At 34.3% G+C, this 20296-nt stretch overlaps 1 protein-coding gene across 1 annotated transcript; it reads right to left on the reverse strand.

Annotated features, from left to right (window-relative positions):
• Positions 1-444: 444 nt before the first annotated feature.
• Positions 445-20017, reverse strand: LOC145676356 (E3 SUMO-protein ligase ZBED1-like). Its single transcript, XM_081747212.1, has 2 exons — positions 16498-20017; positions 445-2234 (listed from the first exon to the last, which is right to left on the reverse strand). Exons 1-2 carry the CDS (start codon positions 16749-16751, stop codon positions 551-553), a joined length of 1938 nt encoding a protein of 645 aa, XP_081603338.1. The 5' UTR covers positions 16752-20017; the 3' UTR covers positions 445-550.
• Between the last annotated feature and the right edge of the window lie 279 nt (positions 20018-20296).

The raw sequence follows: 20296 nt of genomic DNA on the forward strand, positions 1-20296 counted from the left end.
ATGCGCTATTCAAATATTCATGTTTCAGAATCCTGCGGTACTCACGCAGCAATTTTTGGGAGGTAGTTGGTGAGCACTTCAAATTATATGCCCGTAGTCAAACTCCCTTTATAAAAAATGTTGCGTGAGTACCACAAGATTCTGAAATATGTATTTTTGAATAGCACATATATTAGTTCCTCAGTGAAGTCTTGCCTCGACTACGATAGGTCCCATAGTATTGGAGCTATGGATCTTTAAAGTTCATTTTTTCATGTTTTCGGCAGCCTATAACTCCGGAAGAAAGCATTTCTGCACCCAGGTTGGTCTATACTTTTTGTCTTATCTTGGTGTCAGGAATTCCTCCCAATCATATTCGGTGTTGTTTTGAACCATCCTTTATATATATATATATATATATATATATATATATATATATATATATATATATATATATATATATATATATATATATATATATATTGACGTATCAAACGCTACTTCGCATCATAAAAGTATACTGAACCTTGGATCTTCAGAGAGATATAGAGAGATGCTACATTTTTATATGCTACTTTTCCATGTTCTTATTCAAAAAAATTATTATGTTTGAGTGATCTGGTGTCAGCCTATTTCTTGAAGCACTAATTACCTGTCCTGCTGTTGAAAATACTCTTTCTGAAGGTACCGAAGTTGCTGGAATAAGCAAGTATTTTCTAGCAATGTGATAAAGGCGTGGCAACCTATGGCAATTTGCAGACCACCATTTGAGTGGATTTTCTGAAATTCGCAGAGCAGGATCAGCTAAATACCATGTCAGTTCATCAACTGCTGCTGTTGTTCTTTCTTTGTATGCAGATCCTAATAAGAAATGAAGTCCTGTTTCAACGAATTCATCTCCTGCACATTCTTCTATACGCTCTGTCTCCTGCAACATGTTCCTCACCATATTGTGTATGTCCTCACGACTCTTCTCGTCTGTTATAAATGGCAATGTTTTATAACGAGGATCTAATAATGATGCTATAATGAATGTAGAGTTCTCCAAAGTCATTCTATCGAAACCTACACGTTGACGAAGATCTTGGGCGATTGTTTGTTTTATACACTTGATTGCATCACTATCTGCGCCATCTGGAACTAAGTGAACACTTAGCAGTCCATACACAATGGGAAAGACGCTCGATATGGACACATATTCTTGTCCTGACAACACTTCTGTAGCTATTTTCAGAGGCTTGAGGCACGTTACCAGCTCTTCGATACCTATCCAACTTTCCTCAGTTAATGCTAATTTTTTCGAGTCCTGAACTTTCGTAACAGACCTGTCTGCTAGAATATCAACAACAGCCCGTTTCTGTTCAAGCAACCTTTCTAGCATATCATATGCACTGTTCCACCTTGATTTTACGTGCTGAATAAGTTTATGTAAAGGTAAATTTAATGTTGTTTGTCGTTTTCTTAGCTCACGGGATGCAACAGTGCTGTGCTTGAAATGCTTTACAATATCAGTTGCTTCATTTAATAATAATGTCACAGAGGGTAACGAAAGACCTTTGTTTACTGCAAGTTGTAGAGTATGAGCAAAACAATTAACACTTTTATATGGAAGTTGTTCACAAGCGTTTACTATGTTAGGGGCATTGTCGTGCACAATGCCAATAACCTTATCGGATATAGCCCACTTATCTAAAAGACTCTCAATGTGATTAGTAAGATTTTGGGATGTATGTCTTTCTTCTATCACAATAGATTCTAACACATATGTTTTTAATTGCAAGTCCTTTGTCAGTATGTGGGACGTCACTGTTATGTAAGATTCTGTTGTTCTTGATGTCCACGAATCTGTAGTTAAAGATACGAAATCTGATTCTGAAAGTTTTTGAAAAACTTGTTCACGAACAAAATCATAAAGTTCTTCAAGTCGACGAATGATTGTTTGCCTGGACGGTATTTTATATTTTGGTTCTACGTAAAGCATAAGCTCTTTGAAACCTTGACCCTCTACGTGAGATAAAGGTAGCAAGTCCATAACGATCATTTTAGTAATTAAGGAATCCAATTGTTGGCTTCTCTGGGTTGAACAGGGTCGATTCAAGTAACTTTGAATTTTGGTTTGCTTCTCGGATTTAGGAAGCTGACGACGTTTATGTTTGTTCTCAGATCCAGATGGTGCTGTTGTTTCAATGCTTGTCTCACATACATCAGATTCTTCCCGAGGGCCTGAAGCAGGACTTGGGGACGCCAGAAACTTCCTAAAAGTAATAATAATAACAGTAATGTATTACTGTTATCACTAAAACGAATTAAATTATATACTAATGTTAAGAACATTTTTTTTTTTAAAAAAAAGCAACATATTATAAAACTGATACAATTGATTTATACACGTATTCTTTAAACAAATACTAGTTCAAGTGGTAGACATTGGCTTCGCATTCGCGAGGTCGTGGGTTCGGTTCCAGCTCTCGATCATCCTGACTTGAGTTTTCCAGGGTTTTCCTCAGTCCTACCAGGTAAATGCCGGGATGGTACCTACTAAACAGGCCCTGGCCGATACCTTCCCAAATCATTTCCATTGTTATTAGATATCCAGTATAAAATGACCTCTGAGCTGTATCTGGTGATTGTTGAATAAATAAATAAAACAAATATGAGAAACACTACAAAACTTTGATAATGAAAATAAAAAAGATACAGCGTTGGAAACATGAAAATTTCGATTTCATCTAAGTAAGTCATCTAATTAGAGAACTAAAAGCCTTAACAAAGCAGTATAAGAAATATATATAGAACTGTTTTCAATACTGTAAAACAGCTTCCTTAGACACTCTGAGATCTAATTCCATTATCCTCATAGTAAATGTATTGCACTTGAACAGATGCCGCGGTCAAAACAACCCCTAACCACAATTTTGATTTGTGCATTATATTATTTTGTATTAGATCTAAGTCTTCCTCTTGCAATTTGAATAGTTAAAGGATTAAAAAGCGTTGAACGTTTAATTATTTTTGCACTAGAATTTTTATTTTAGGGTTTTTTAATAATATTTCTTTATTTAAAAACTTAATAGTGTAAAAGCTAGGAAAAAATTTGAACTGACCGCAAATTGAACCTGAATTTATGGCTTTCCCTGTTACTGTTCACGGCTTTCTCCCGATTTTTCTGCATGCTATCCAGCGTTGCCTTATAAACCTATCTTACCGATATGGATACACCATTCATTTGCCGAACTATCAAATATTTGAAGTAGCAATATCTGTGACACAAAGAAAAAAGAAATGAAGTCTTGAAAAATTACGACAACCGAGTATCCTAGTCTTGGCTTTCCGGGTAAGTGCTTTACAAACTGAGAACTGAAATGGAAAGACAAAGTCCCAGGGTTCAACTCCCGGTCTATCCACAATCCACAATGTAAGTCGCAAAATAAGCTAAAATAGAAACTAACGTTGAAATAGGCATTTTAAGCAAAATAAAACTTGGTACTAGTGCTTTAATTTGTCACAAAACCTACATACAGGACTTTGCTTTTCATTCTGAGGTAAGGGAAAAATGATATCTCCCGTTCTGCCTAAACGCCCTCCAGCACATTATTGAAAATATTTTTAAAAATCTTATCTTTATACGGAATAGCAATTCCCGTTCTGCCTAATCTTTTGAGACGGAGAATTTTGCGCAGGGAAGGATTTTTCTTCAGTAATTCCAACAGATTCTGTATGAAGTATAACTATTTCTTCAAGTTTCATCGTAAATTTTAGATGTTATTCTACTTGTTCCTCTCGGAAAAATGACTAGGATATAGTTCTGTTATTAGCAGTGTTATTCACATCTACTTTTAATATTCACATCTAAAGATACATGTGATTTTTTAACATATATATATACCAGCAGGGTAATGGAAAATTGATTGACTCACAAGGAAAGTTCTGGAGAAAGCACTCGGCTGCAGAGAAACTAAGCATACTACTTGAAGGACCAATCCATTCTGACTACTACAAGTTAATAAAATTCCTGTACGGTTGAGAACTGTTCGAGAGACTGGACTTGGAAATTCATATAAAAAATGAGTCTATGCGCATTTAAACGCGTTAAGTACAACATTATTAGCAACGAATATTAACATACGAATTGAAATCTATCGGAGGTAACAGAAGAAACTGTTTTGCAATAACTAACGTGTTTGTTACTTAAAATTAGTCATTATATGTTCATAATAATCATAGGTTAGAGTTGAAAATTGATCACTGCTGCTCTTCTGTTCTGTAAAGAAATGACACGGGCAAAATACTGCCTTGCATCATGAACACTTTATATGTGCAATTGCGTTGCATCCGTCAAGGGAGCAGTTCGCACAATCAAAGCAAAAAACAAATTCGATAGGTGATACGACAAGTGATTGTTCGGTAACATGCCTTGTGGAACGCAAACTGAAACAATCCAATGTATCGCGGTGATCGGAACTAATTCATTACCATGGATACGAACTTCGTTTGATTGTTTCGTTGGTACATCATAACGTCTGGATGAAGAAGTTTCATACTATGTACAAATCTCCTGCCATAATCTTTAATTGATCGGAATCCAAACACATCAAATGGTTGTACAAATCATGTGCAGTTCTTTGGTACATTCTCAATCATTACGTCTTTGCCATCCGTCATTCTACTTACAATGGACAATTTGTCTGTGAATGGACCACAGTGATCAAGCAGTAGTAAGTTTAAACCATCAAAACTGTATAATTACGGTATGTTGCTAGGAGGTGCAATCCTGCGTTTAACATTGAATCTCTTGAAAAGTTCTCAACCGTACATGCATTTGATTACCTTGTTGTAATCAGCATGAATTGGTCTTTCATGTGGTATGATTAATTTCTCTGCAGGCAAGTGCTTTTTCCCGAACTTCCTTTGTCAGTTGCAAGAAAGTCGTTTGACATTGTAACTGAAACGAACGTAAAACAAACTTCGGTCTAATATCAAGCCATTCCACAACAAAATTTTATTCAGTTTTCCAGCAGTTCATCTTCAGCACTTTAAAAGTCTCGCAGTACGTAAAAAGGTGTCACAATTCACACCCTCAAGACATGTTTGGCCATATACTAAACAAACCATGCAAGAGAATGCATAAGACGATCCTTAAAAAAGAGCGTTTGTCTTCTACATCACATCTTTTTTGAGTTGATTAACTCAGTTGCAAGAAAGCCGTTTGACATTGCAACTGAAAGGAACACGAACCAGACTTACATCGGTTTAATATCAAGTCATTTTAAAACAAAATTTATTCGGATTTCCAGTAGTTTATCTCCAGCATGCTAAGGCCTGCAGTACTTAAAAGGTGTCACAGTACACATTTTCAAAACATGTTTCACCACATGTTAAACAAACAATGCAAGAGGATGCATAAGACGGCCCTTTAAGAAAAGAAGCCTTGGCCTTCTACATGACAACTCCTTTTTCGGCATAACCTGATGAGGTGATTTGTCTTCTATACCTGATTCTATATTACATGCAATATGTCATACGCCAGCTACTTATATTGTCAATGCATATACTAGGAATACTAAATATCACATATCACCAATATAGCCAATACAATTTAGAATCATCACTGTTCTAAATGTGAACAGTATGCAACTGCATATACGTAAGCCACCAAATCTTACACATAATTCCAGACTTCTTCTCAGTGTTGTGATTTTCTGTTCAACTCGCCTATATTTAAGCTTTAATTCCTTGTTTCCTACTTCCAACATTAACATAGTAGCTTTATTTTCTCTTTGTTCTTGTAAAAGTTGCACAAATGTAAAAATATTTGGATTTCTTTTGTCAGTTTTCTGTTTAATTTAGAGTGTCACCCCATGACAATATTAGTTGTTCTTCCCTCAACATTGTCATAATAGTTCCACATCTATCTGGAAAAAGAAAAAGAGTGAACCCAGCAACCATTCACCTTCAAAAGTGCCGAACTGAAACAAAATCTTATAAATCCCTTTCTTCCTCGATTATTAGACCTTTTGATTTGATTGCAACTTTACAAAAACATAGAAGTATTTCAACATGTGATATTGATATTTTGTATTGCTGCTATATACAGAATACAAATCAGCTGACAAGGTGATGCCGGAAAAGGAGTTATGATGTAGAAGACTAAGACTCTTTCTTAAGGGCCGTCTTATGTATCCTCTTGCATTGTTTGTTTAACATATGACCAAACATATCTTGAGGATGTAAGCTATAGTATGTAGTTAGTGTATGTATGTATAGGATGTGTATAGTACTTATCACGCAGAAAATAAATTTCTTTAAATCCGAATGAATTTTTGTTGTAGAATGACTTGATGTTAGACTGAAGTAAGTTTGTTTTGTGTTCGTTTCAGTTATAATATCAAAAGGCTTTCTAATAACAATCAGTTTTCAATTTCCCTGCAGGTATTTTTTTTTAAATCACATTCATCATTAATAAAGTAAGTGCAAATAACACAGCTAATAACAGAATTGTATCCTAATCATTTTTCCGAGAAGAACAAGTAGAATAACAGCCAAAATATATGATGAAACTTAAAGATAGAGTTATTTTTCATACATAATCTGTTAGAAACACTAAACAGATTTAGGAATGCAGAAGAGAATCCAAGAGGACAAAGCCCAAGGAAAATTCTGCCAAAACGGACAAAATTCAAGGCACAGAATCATAGACGCAGCGTAATAAAATGATTAATATTTCTTTCTTTAACTCTAAAGCATCTAAAATGTTATCTGTAATTCTTCCCTTTATTGAAATAACATTTTTTAAATACTGGAAACCCAATAAAACTTTTGTAGCAAGACTTTTGTAGTAAGTATATTTCACATTTGACCTTTGCTTTAAAAATCTTGATCAGCATTTCAGAATTAAAATAAATAAATATTTATAAAACACCTAAAATATGTAAGGACGAGGATTTGCCCTTACTGTGTTTAATTTTTTGTGAATAAAGAATTAGTGTACAAGTGTATATAATGTTGTTATTGATAAAGGTAAGTCTGGCCAGACATATATTTAATTACATATACACGTATTATGTGTTATATATATTTATAATTTCATCTTTGTTATTGCTTATTTATATGTGTATATCTGCTTAAGCTGTGTACTCTAGCTTGGATTTCTTTTCAGCTTTATTTAACGAACTCAATATTCAAGTTTTTTCTATATAGGTTTTCTTATAGTGATCGATGGAATTTTCCAGAGGCTTGTGACGGTTGCTCGTTTTTCAAAAGATTTTTTTTGCAGATTTTTAAGCGAAAATAAAATTAAGTAAACTAAAAAGGGGAAGAGTCATCGACCATATAAAAGGAAGTCTCTTGCCGCATAGGGATATACTGCTGGATGACTATGGCTGTTAGAGCCGACCTGCGTTATTAAGGTCCTGCCTCGGTTTTTTTTTTTTTTTTTTAACTTTCCTATCTTGTAGGGAACAGTCTGAATGATGGCCGATGACAGAGAATAAATTATTTCTTTGGAGCCTGAGTGATGGCATTAGAATTTTCTGATATTTTAATGAAATAAGTAGGGACTGGCCTAAGTGATGGTCAGAGCAAGGAATAAGTGACTTCCTTCAGTCTGAGTGATGACCAAGTTTTGATGACATTTAGCTAGCCAGGTTATAAGCTTAAATGATAGCTTATTGGGATAAGTGATTCCCATTATCTTCTAGTTAGGAGAAGTAGGTTATAATTTTTTTTAACCTCGGAAGCAGAAAACATTTTAAAGTTTTTTCTTTAGATTTTATTTTTTTACCGCCAGAGAAACCTAAGTGATGGTTTTCTCTTTAGAGAAAGAGAATCTGTCGTTGAGCTAAGTGATGTCCATTGACAAACAGATCTCTTACGTTTAAAGACGGAAAGTTGTAGTCAGGCTTTCCTGATAGAGGTAGGCCTCAGATGAAACTGTGAGGGAATGACGGATCGGTGGAGTCTAACTAAGTAAAGTTATAGGAGTCTGTAGTCTGAGTGATGATCATCTAACTTAAGGGACAGGGCTCTGAAGTGAAAGAGTTCCGAATCTTTTTTTTTTTTTTTTTTTTTTTTTTTGGCCTTAAAGAATTTCGTCGAATTACTACGATTTACTTTATTATCTGAATAAATATTTATCTACCCTGATAAGTCTAGTAGTTTTCATTTGAAAATATGACAACCCATATATTTGATGGTAAATTTAAATATTTGATTGTTGTTTAATTGAGATTGAATGCCCTTAGAGAGCCGAAACAGCCTGGAAGGAGGAAACCACAACAAATAAAAGATTGCTATATACTATCTCAAAAGAATGATTTTTTTAAAAAAAATCAAATAACATCACAGTTACTTTTCGTAATTAAAATGAATGGTCTTACAGTAATATGCTGAACGTATTTCAAACGTATTAAATTATAATAAGTAGGACTACCCAGGACTGAGTAAATAGGTAGAAGCTATTAATGCAAAAAAGTATGTTCCCTAAATAAATGCAAATTTTATGTCTTGGCAGAAGCACATATCTCTTAATCTAAATATTATCGCAATGTTGTGTGTATAGTGATTTCAAGATTATTTCTAATACCTAAAAATTTTTCATTCGTATATACGTATATGGTTATCCCATCCCTCCAAAAAAAAACCTTCGATCACGCTACGCCTCTACCTGCTATTAATTTACTATTTACTTTTTTGTTAATTTCATTCCTATTTGCTAACACTGTAGTATTTATTTTGTATCCCCTACTAAGTCTATATCGTCCGTATATTTAAGTAACTATTGTGAGCATTTAATGATAGTCTTTTGTTGTTACTTCTAATTTTCTTAATAGGATATTCTATACAAGATAATAACGGAGATAAGGTATTCACTTGCTAAAAAGGGTACTCCACTATCAGCTAGGAGAAGCATTTAAGCAAAATAATAATAATAATAATAATAATAATAATAATAATAATAATAATAATAATAATAATAATAATAATAATAATAATAATAATAATACACTTGAAGGCATTATTTTAGCTACACAGTACTATCCATTTCCATACCAACGTTTTCAATTAGGTTGTAAAGAATGTGATCAACCAATCTCACGGTACTCTTTTCAAGAAATGTGTTGACGACACTGTGAGAAATCTTCTGCATCTCATACACAAACACCAACAGAAAGCAAATATGCAATTTATGAGATAGAACTTCTTACCAGTCTTGGGAAGTAACGTAACGCAAGTAACGCGTTACTTTTTAAGTAACGTTTCCTAGTAACGCGTTACATTTTTTCCAAAGTAACTGTAACGCTAACGCGTTACAAATTTTTTAGTATCGTACCTAGTTTGCGTTACTTTTTTCGCGTTACATTTCGGATGAGTATCTACAAAATATGTACCGTATGTTTTTTCGGAAACAAATATTTCTTTCCTGTAAGTGAATTTATCAGAATAAAACTATCGAGCATGAACTACGTATGTCAGTGATCTACAGTCACAGACACACAAAGAAAGAGATAAGTTCATAGTGCCACTTGCTGTGTTTTGAAGATGAGGACAGCTTTAGGGAAATCACGTGAATTGATGGCAAGCACCTGGAAGATTTTGTCGTAGATTTTGACAGCTCCAAATCAATACACCCAGTGAGTGAACAAGGAGTGCAATGATACCGGTAGTTTATTTTATTTTGATTGGTGTTGTTTTTATAAAGATGGAGAACGAAAATATTTTACCGTTCGAACATTTGAAAGAGTACTTTTTACTTAAAAGCTGAGGATGATGGTGGACAGAATTAAAAAGTAAAGTGTCTGAAGTGCCCCGGCGGACAGTATTTATCAGCAACTAGGGTGCCATAATTAACGATTTACAGTAAGGGGTTAATATGAATAAACTGTGTTCTAATGAGCAGGCCTACGTTATTACTAGAAAATAGTTTGCTGATGGTATGTAAATTGGAGTTCTTTCAGTTCAGTTTGCTTATCCTGAGTCCCGTTGATTATAGAGTTTGAAACTAGCTTTAAAAAGCATGTATCGATTTTAGAGTTACTCGCAAATTTTGATTCACTCCCAGTTCATGTGTTCTCATTTTATTAGTTGCAGTGTAATGTTTCTCTATATTCTGTATTTTTAATTTTACATAACAACATTGTTATTATTATATAATTAGTTTAGCAGAATAATAATAAGCAACCATTTTTTCTAACGCGGAGGGATGAGCACGAGTCAAGCTAAAACTCGACTCGACCCGAATTCAAGTCGAGTTTCGAGTCAAGTCAAAGGTAATATCCTCGTGTCGAGTTCCGAGCCAATTCAACTTTTCGCGTCGAGTTTCGAGTCCAGTCGAGTTTGATAAATGGCTCGTTCGTTTTAACTCATCTTGAAATCATGGCCTGATTACACTGGAAAACGAAAGCCATGAGAAATGAAAGCTAAACAGTAATATGGAATACTTTTAGTGTTGCTAACGAGAGGGGACACTGCTCGCATCTCGTCTCGTCTCGATAGCGAGACCACAAGAGATTTTTTTATAACAAGCTCAGCTCGGCTCGGCTCAACTGAGAAGATGGCTCGAGCCGGCTAACTTGGGGTGAACCATCGGCTCGAGCTAGCTTGGTAGGGATGAGCCATCTTCTCTGTTCGGCTCAACTGAGCCGAGGGCTCTAGCTGAGTCGGTTGGGTGAGCTGTTGGCTCGGCTCACTTCTCGGTTCGGGTCGATAGTGAATGAGCTGTGAGCCGAGCTGCTCCAGTCGTTGACAATTCTAAACCCGGGACAAGCAGTTTTGAAGATATTTGGCCAGTGCCCTATAACTTTTAACAGTGTTTGGCTCGAGCCCGAATACTCAACCTAGACCCTCAACCCGAATTTAGAAGCTCGTGATCAATGTCCTTGACTCTTAGACTTCACACTACCGATGTTGGCAATCAACTAGTTTTTTAGTATTCAAATACAAAACGCCTATCTTTTATTTTTATATGTAGTGTTGTTATAATAATAATAATAATAATAATAATAATAATAATAATAATAATAATAATAATAATAATAATAATAATAATAATAATAAGTTGTAGTAGTAGTAGTAGTAGTAGTGTCACTGATAATACTTATATTGTCAATGTAATATACTTGAAGAGAGTACTCGAAACTACACACCGGATTTGGCTTGACTCGACTCGAAACTCGACCCTAATTCGAGTCGAGTTGGGGGAAATTTTTCGAGACGAGTTCTCGGGTCGAGCTCAAAGATGTTTGTTTCTTGTCGAATCGAGTTTCAAAGTAAACTTGCTCGTGTCCATCCCTACGAGTAACGCAGTATGGCATTTTATCAAATATTATATGAAAATGTTCATATATCAAGTAAAAATTTGTCCTTGCATTTACATAAAGCGATTCAGGACGTGCAATAATAATAATAATAATAATAATAATAATAATAATAATAATAATAATAATAATAATAATAATAATAATAATAATAATAATAATAATAATAATAATAGCGGTAGTAATATTAGCACGGAAAATTGAAGTCATAATTTTTTTCACATTTTTAAAATTTCGGACCTAAAAGTAACGCGTTACTTTCGAGGTAAAGTGACAGTTACTTTTTTGGGGCAAGTAACGCGTTACTAACGGGTTACATTTTAAGAGAAAGTAAAGTAACTTGTAACGCGTTACATTTTTACAAGTAACTTACCCAACACTGCTTCCTACCACTTTTTTCTTTAAGGAATTGCCTATTCTATCTGCTGCAGATGGTACTCATTTTATTGAATTGAACTGAATTGAAAATAATCTTATAGGTTCAACGTATAAAACAAAAGAACGCACACATAAAATACAGACAATGAGATATCTAATTCTGTGATGCGGTAGTTTAAACTACGCAATGCATAAGGTATCAAATGTGCTTGAGCTTAACTCCTGTACGTATATGTACTTAATACGCTTTCAGCTCTTTTTTGAATATATTAAATTATTTAATTTCTCTTAATACTGAAGGTAAAGCACTCCATGATCTGGATGTGAATACCAAAACTATTAATTTGAAATTTTGTATTTGTGACCTGCTGATGTGTGGCATGTTATATTTCTATACGTCGCATATGAATATACAGTCGCTCTAGAACTTAGTTTTATATACGCCAAGTGAAATTTATGGTGGACAAACACCATGTGTGTGGGTTTCCTCAGGGTTCTCCCGTTTTCTCTCACTTTCTTCATTCCACCATTTCATTCATTTTTCATCATCACCGTCTCCTTTAGCCTAACTGGCGTAACCGTGGGACGTAAAACTCAAAGATTTCATTTCATTTCATTGATTATAATTTAAAATTTATGAAAGCCCTATCTACTTATAGTATTATATGAAAAGTTTGTTATTGACGAACATAGAACAAATACTAAAGAGTTTCAGGAAAAACTTCTGGGAAAATATTGAGTACTAAAAAGACGAAAATACAAGTGAATATAGGAATAACGCAAAACGGAACTTTACAGAATCTATTTATTACTGAATTTCATACTAATAAAAAAAAGAGATATTATGTTGATCACATAAATAAAGTCGTGGTGTGGCCAGTCTTCTAGTGAGTAAGGCTGTGGAAACAGACGCTTGGGCACTAAGTTTTAATAGTTCGTATTGTATGGAATCTAATGTAATTCTTTGTTTCTGTGGCGATGAACCATTGAACTCCTTCAGCTATATAGTTAACTAGTTTTTCACCACCGATATAGATGTTCCCAACCAACCATCTATATATTTTACCAAACAGCATTTACGATTTTCTGTTGTATAATACAAAATACGTGCATAACATGTAGAAAGGGTACACAGTCAGGAAAGTAGCATACGGTAAGTATAATTATGTAGTGAAAAAGAATGACATGTGTAAAAAAATGAAAAAAATAAATGAAATCTTTGAGTGTAACGTCCCACGATTATACTCTTTAGGCTATAGGAGACGATGATTAAAGCAAGTGAATGATGATCGAAGAATTGATAGAATGAGAAAGAGGGAGGAAACGGGTGAGACAACCCCGAGCATTGACCCCAAGCACCAGAGGTAAGCACTCTACCACTGAGCCACTGTCTACCGAAGTTATTCAAAATCTAAGAATACTTAATGTTATAATTCATTATTATTCCTATTTTTACAAACTACACGACAATTTAGAATTTAATGTGCTGCAACTAGATAGAATTTGTTGCTATGCACTATAACTTTATGCAACAATGACGGTACGAAGCTCTCTTCATTCCAAGAGATAAAACGTATTCTTATTAATTTTTCAGATACAACTGAGGTTTTGGAATTACACTAAAACCACACGTCAAAGGGGAAACCAGTACACATAACTGGGAGTCGGGCACAACAAAAATGGATAATTTTACTATTATAGAGTCATATCAGAATTTCTCGTACTTCAGTAACTCATAACCACGGTAATACTTTGAAATTGTGATGTTTTTCTTTCAAGTTCTCAAACAGTGAAAAATATCATCATATAGGACTGACTGGATCATAGTTTTTTTCATTTAGAATAATTACCTTGTATTTGAAAATGAACAAATCTACTAGTGTGTAATATGCACTTTCAAGTCTTCGGTTTATTACTTTTATATAACATAATACATATCGTATTCATAGAGTACTTTATATTTAGAGGTCAATTATTTCTTTTAACTGTGAGAAAGAAATCTCAATAAACGCATTATTCATGAGTGATTTCTATTACGAACATTACTTTACAAGCCAAGGTAGTAAAAAAAAAAAAAAAAAAATAAATAAATAAATAGAAAATCTAAACTTAACTTCTGGTTCGACAACCTGTGAAAGTTTGAGCCTACGGCGAACTTTCCTTAGCCAGGACCATGCGTGGACAGCTCGAAAACAACGAACGTCCTTAACACCGGCTTTCTTGACGAGAATCCTCTAGCTTTTTATTTAACTAGCTAACCATTTTCTTTCACAATGATGAGTCAATATCGAAAGTTAGGCCTCGCCAGGAATCGAACTTGGCACCAGAGATTGAACATACCATAGGTATGCACGACAACCATTCTTGTTTTTCAAAGGAAACCACCCTTATCACATTAAAGTTCCAATTTTAACCAATTGAATGCTTTTCATGGATTATATCGGAACTTTTACAACACAACACACACAAGTAAAATGAGGACAGTTGAAAACAAACATGCCCGAAGTGTGATTGGAACCCATGATACTTAGAGCGAGTGATTCTGACCCTACTCGACTAAGTTTCTCGACTAAACGCGAGCACATACGGTCGTATACCTCATATTCAAAAATAAGAACCCCTATATTTGCTAATTTCTATTCTAAAATTTGATAGTATATTGTAATACAGTATTTTCATAAAGAAGAATAGAAAGCAGGTTAATAAAGATACTATTATATAGAAGAATAACAGTTAAATTACAGTACTAAATAAACCACGTAAGTAACTACAGCACATATGAACTGCATAAAATAAAACTTTCTGACTGAAGCAGAGCAAAACATGTTCACTAATAACTTGTATTATATTTTGGATATGTTGTCTCACACATTAAAGGCAATGATTTAGTTATATGGGAAACCCAGGTAAATTTCTCCTTTCCTGGTTTCTCTTCCCTAGCACTAACTTAATTACTGTTTTCCCAGTCTGGGAATAATATTCCACTCACCATCCTAGAAATTCTAGGTTTAGCTATAACGATCCGTAGATTCGACATCATGTAGGATCCAAAAATGGTGAGATCAAAAAAGAGATGAAATCTCATTAAAACCGGTGTAAATAATCCTACTAAAAATTCTAAAAATATCGTTTGAATGTCAAAATAATAATAATAATAATAATAATAATAATAATAATAATAATAATAATAATAATAATAATAATAATAATAATAATAATAATAATAATAATAATTTACAAATCAGAATTTGAAGGATTTATATATGATTCACGAAAAAAGTATTCGTTAAGGACTCAGTTGGTCTTTTACCCCCTCAAGAAAATTCACATATAAAACACTAATTACCATAACTTTAATACAACTTATTATTAATATATGTGTTTTGCTTTGCTTTGGTCAGGAAGGGTTATATTTATTTGTTTATTTTTTTACTCAGTACGTACTTTGTATATTCTCAGAATTACAACGAGACAAAGCAAATATTCACTTACATCTTTATTTCTTAAAATTTATTCTAACAAAAGTAAGGAGTGTCTTGTATTCAATAGGATGTTAATTTTGTTCGTAATTATGTACACTCATGTCCAAAATTATTGTCGCATGTCTATAAATATGTTGTAGGAATATAATTTGATAACGAATTTGCCCGATATTTCTTATAATGTTAGTGTGTGTATAATCGGCAAAGACTGGTATGTGGAGAATTTTATGTCAAAAGAGCAGTAAATAAGAACAATAAAGCGAAAATAAAACTTTCGTGTCCATTCAGCAACATTACAACGATATATTGTATTCTATTCTTAATTGTATTATTTTTGAGCAAAATGTGTGATCTTTCTGTAAATATGCACTGGCCAGCTAGGTTAGAAAGAAGAAAAAAAGGAGAGAAAGCTATCTTATTGTAAATCAATGTATGTTTTGTTGTTTATTTTTTAAAAAAATAAATCACCATGACGTTGTATTTATAGGTTACTATAAAAAAAAACATAAGCAAGGTAAGACATGATAAATACTACTGGCTTGTGTATAGCCCGCTCCCCCAGTTCTTTGTCACCGGAACTGGAAGAGTCACTACTACTACTACTACTGCTACTACTATTACTATTACTACTATTACTATTACTACTACTACTACTTATATCGAGAACAGAACCCAACCAACCCCTGCGGGGCTTCTAACCCGTTCCTACTACTACTACTACTATTATTGGTACTAACTACCACTACTACTACTATTATTGGTACTAACTACCACTACTACTACTGCTACTACTACTACTACTACTACTACTACTACTACTACTACTACTACTACTACTACTAATTATACTAAATCTACCTTACCACAAGATTTACATCTTAAATCTTTATAACATGCGATTCCGATTCATTATGAACTAATATGAATCGTTAGAATCACTATGATTCGTTAAAAATCACTGGGGGGAGCGGGCTATACTCAATCCATACTATTTTCTAAAAGGATCGCGAAGATTATTATATAAAAAGAATATAAGAATAAACGACATTTGTATATTATGTCAATTTAGTTTATTCATTGTGGCTCGATAAGATAATGTAATATTAGAATCAGTACTAAAAACGAAACCAAAAAAGGGTTATCGTTATAACATTTTGTTTTCTCATTCTAATTTTCGTTTTTATAATTCTTTTTCTATGAAATTTACCACAAATCTACAATTCTCGATTATACACATAGTATCAGTATTAAAAGTACCCTGCAAAATCATTATCAAATTATATTCTTTCACGACAATCATTTTGGACATGAGTATACTAAGGCCTACTAGAAAATGAAATTCTTACCTCAAACTGTCTTCTTGTTGATTTTCTTGTAGATTGGTAGATGATGGTCCTGGGATTGCAGTTGGTCCAGGTTCATCGGTATTATTACTTTCCTCTTGCTCTCCACGAGCTGTCGGGATTGTTGGGTGTTTGCTATTTACATGATGCCACAAACCTCCTGTACTACTTCCGCTTCTCATCACTCTTCCACAATATTTACATTGGGCACCATTATGTGTTTTTTTAAAATATTTCCACACTTCAGATCGACCCATTACGACTATGCCAGTAACCAAATTAAATCTTCAGCATTGAAAATTCGTGTTTTTGTCGAGAACAAATCAACGACTAGTCGACACTTTGCCGCGGACGCAACTATACATGTCAAAGCGAGTATACACTATTAGAACTACTGTTCTTTCAACTCTAACCAAGAGCCTGCTCTTTATAATTGGTCAAAATTAGCTGCACGATTGAGTTAAACTTTTTCTTCCAATTCATATATATTCCCTAAACGTGAGAACAGGGTGTTTTCAAGACGTCGTGTGATCCAGTCTGGCGCAAATTTCACATAATGTTCTGGTAAGAAACTCTTCAAGGTAAATTCCCGATAGAGAACCGTCCCATGGGAAAGCAAACTCTTATACTTTCATTGAAAGATAACAAAACAAGTTGTACCAAAATTCATTAATTTAAATTCTTGCAAAGTTTGGGGGCGATAGGCAATTTTTAAATTTCCCACCGAAGTGTGGTAATAAACAATAACTTTAGTTCTTTCCCACACTTCTGACAAAATAAAATCTCCGTTTTATTTGTAATTTTATTCACGTATTGTGGACATTTATAGAGAGAAAAAGATAAAAATATGTTAACATCTTATCTTCTTTCTATTAGCAGTGTGTGTCATGTGACTTTCCTTGGTTCGAAGCCTTCGGAAGTATAACATGGCAACATTTTGGGACCATTGCTTCCTTCTGTGTGAAAGAATTTCTTTAGGCGTTCACATGATAAGGAAAACCAATTTACGTGAAATTCATCGTCAAATCATTGCAAATAAAAAAAAAATCGTGAAATACTACAATATATGACAAACATCTTTTTATTCGTAGACAATTTCTCACGCTGAAATTTGCTAGTAAAGTTTATTTCTTATTTGTCTTATCTCGTTACTTGGCGACTGAACGTTCCGTCTGCTGTTAACTATATTGATATGACTCTACATTTCTCTTTCAATCGATATGTAAGCTCCTAGATTGAATATATTAAACAACTTGTTTTCATTTCATGCGGAAAAAAAAATATCTAGTGGTAGGGTTACCAGATTTTTATTTACCCAATCGAGGACATCTTTTCTAAAGACGAGTTCGTGATTACGGAAATACATATAACTAACTAACTCTATGGCCTATGGAACCCGGAGGTTCAATGCCGCGTTCATAAAAGCTCTCCACTGACTTCTATCCTTAGCTAACTGCATCCAGTTTCTACTTTGTATTCCAATCTCTGAGAGATCCATCTTAATATTGTCCTCCCATCTGCGCCTAGGTCTTCCTAATGGTCGTTTTCCGGTTGGTCTTCCAGTTAAGATTTTGAAAACGTTCCTATTTTCTTCCATCCTGGCTACATGACCTGCCCACCTGAGCCTCCTATACTTGATGACCGTAAGAATGTTGGGTAAACCGTATAAATTATGTACTTCCTCGTTATGAAGTTTCCGCCATTCCCCATTCGCGTTTCTCTTGGAATATTCGTCTTAGGATTTTGTTCTCAAATACTTTCAATCTATGTTCTTTCTTCCGAGCAGCGACCATGTTTCACAACCATACAGAACAACAGGCATGATTATCGTTTTATATATTTTAAGCTTCAAATTCCTCGATAGAATTCGCGACGACAGGATATATTGTACTGAATAATAACACGAATTCTCTGCTTTTAGTCGACATTTAATTTCTTCGTGAATATGGTTTTCGCCTGTTAATATTGATCCCAGGTATTTGAAAGTATCCACTTTATCAAAAGTATTATTTGATATTTTAACGCATCCATAATTTGCCGTATTACGATTCCGACGAACTTCCACGTATTTTTCCTTCTTCCATGTAGTTTTCTCTACATTTACTTCCAACCCATGTCCCTACAAGGGTTTAATAAGACCTCTGCATTTCTTTCTATTGTTCTCCTATCATCCCCTATTAAATTTACATCATCAGCATACGCCATAACCTGTTGAATCCCATTCAACTCTAGGCCCTGGTTGCTATCTTTGATTTTCCTTATAGCGTATTTCAGGACAAAGTTGAATAATAAGGGCGACAACACATCTCCTTGTTTCAGGCCATTCTCGACGTGAAAGCTCGTGTACAAAAATTTTCCTATCCGTACTTTACTTTGGGATTCATTTAAACATATCTTAATTAATCTAATTAGCTTCTTTGGTATTCCAAATTCTGTAAGAATGTTGTGCAATGTTTCTCTCCTAACCCAGTCGTCAGCCTTTCTAAAATCAATAAAGAGTTGATGTGCCGGGGTATTGTATTCCCACTTTTTTTTCGAGAATTTGGCGAATGATAAATATTTGGTCGATAGTTGATCGATTTCGTCTAAATCTGCACTGATAATCTCCAATAATTTAATCTGCGTATGGGGTCAATCTTGCTAATAGAATGTTTGAGAGGATTTTATAGGATGTTGACAGAAGAGAAATGCCTCGATAATTGTTACAGTCGGGTTTGTCGCCTTTCTTGTGAATTGGAACAATGATTGATTCTTTCCATTCTCGTGGCAATTCTTCCTTGTTCCAGTTAAGGAGAATGAGTTTGTGTATCTTGTTCCACAACTTTTCGCCTCCAGCTAAAAATAGCTCAGACGGAATTTCCTCTACACCCGGAGATTGTGTTTCTTTAATTTCTTTATAGCGATTTCTACTTCTATTCGGCTAGGTTCTGGGATATATGGTTCTGCGGTGTGTATTTCCCTTTCTCCATGCACATTAGTTTTTGGCTGCGTGTTAAGCAATTCGTCAAAGAAATCTTTCCATCTATTTAAGATGCTATCTGTGTCCGTGAGAACTGTTCCGTCAGCTTTCTTTAATATATAGGCACGAGGTTGATAGCCTTTCTTAAATTCGTTGATCCCTTATACATGTCCCGAACTACGCTTAATACAACAGAGACATTTAATTTAATGATAAGCCAGACATGCCCAAATCCTAGTGCACGGGCCACAAGGATATTCTCAAAATTTCCATATAAATGGAAAAGCAATAAAATTTTGAATTTATATTACAACTACTTATTACTGTGTATTTCCGACTAGAAAACTTATTTTTTTGGTATCTAATTTTAGTGAAAAAAAGTTAACACATTTGTAAAATCTGAAGCTTCCAAACGCCGCTGTATTTTCATTTTTTCCCCTAAATTGATGCCCAGCTCCACAACTGGCCCGATGTACTCAAACCGTTGAGCACCCGGGTCGAAAGCTGTAACGTTCAACAAACCTTTATCCAGCGACAATGTATACCCAAAGATGTAAAATCCACATATATTACTATTAGTTCTTCAATCTATTTTGTTTCAAGCAATTTTCAATCTTGTTTGTTTTCCTTTCGTTCCTTGACATTAAAACTGATTAGTTGTTGCGAGTTATTTTCACCAGTGATCCGCAACCTTTTGCTCCTCGCGGCACAACATAAATTACTAAATTACTAAATGGGGGCGCGGTGGCTCAGTGGTAGAGCTTCACCTCCGGTGCTTGCGGTCCCTGGTTCGATCCCAGCTCGCGCCGTGTGGACTTTGTGGTGGACAAACACCGTGCTCGT

The sequence above is a fragment of the Thermobia domestica genome, unplaced genomic scaffold (genome assembly GCF_964235325.1).
Source record: "Thermobia domestica unplaced genomic scaffold, izTheDome1.hap1.1 HAP1_SCAFFOLD_117, whole genome shotgun sequence".
Taxonomy (NCBI): Eukaryota; Metazoa; Arthropoda; class Insecta; order Zygentoma; family Lepismatidae; genus Thermobia; species Thermobia domestica.

Bases quoted from the DNA above. Each gene is read 5' to 3' on its own strand.
- LOC145676356 (XM_081747212.1), bottom strand. From the start codon at position 16,751: ATGGGTCGATCTGAAGTGTGGAAATATTTTAAAAAAACACATAATGGT. The intron at 2,235-16,497 runs GTAAGAATTTCA...TATTACTTTTAG, and splicing joins CAACAAGAAGACAGTTTGAG to GAAGTTTCTGGCGTCCCCAA.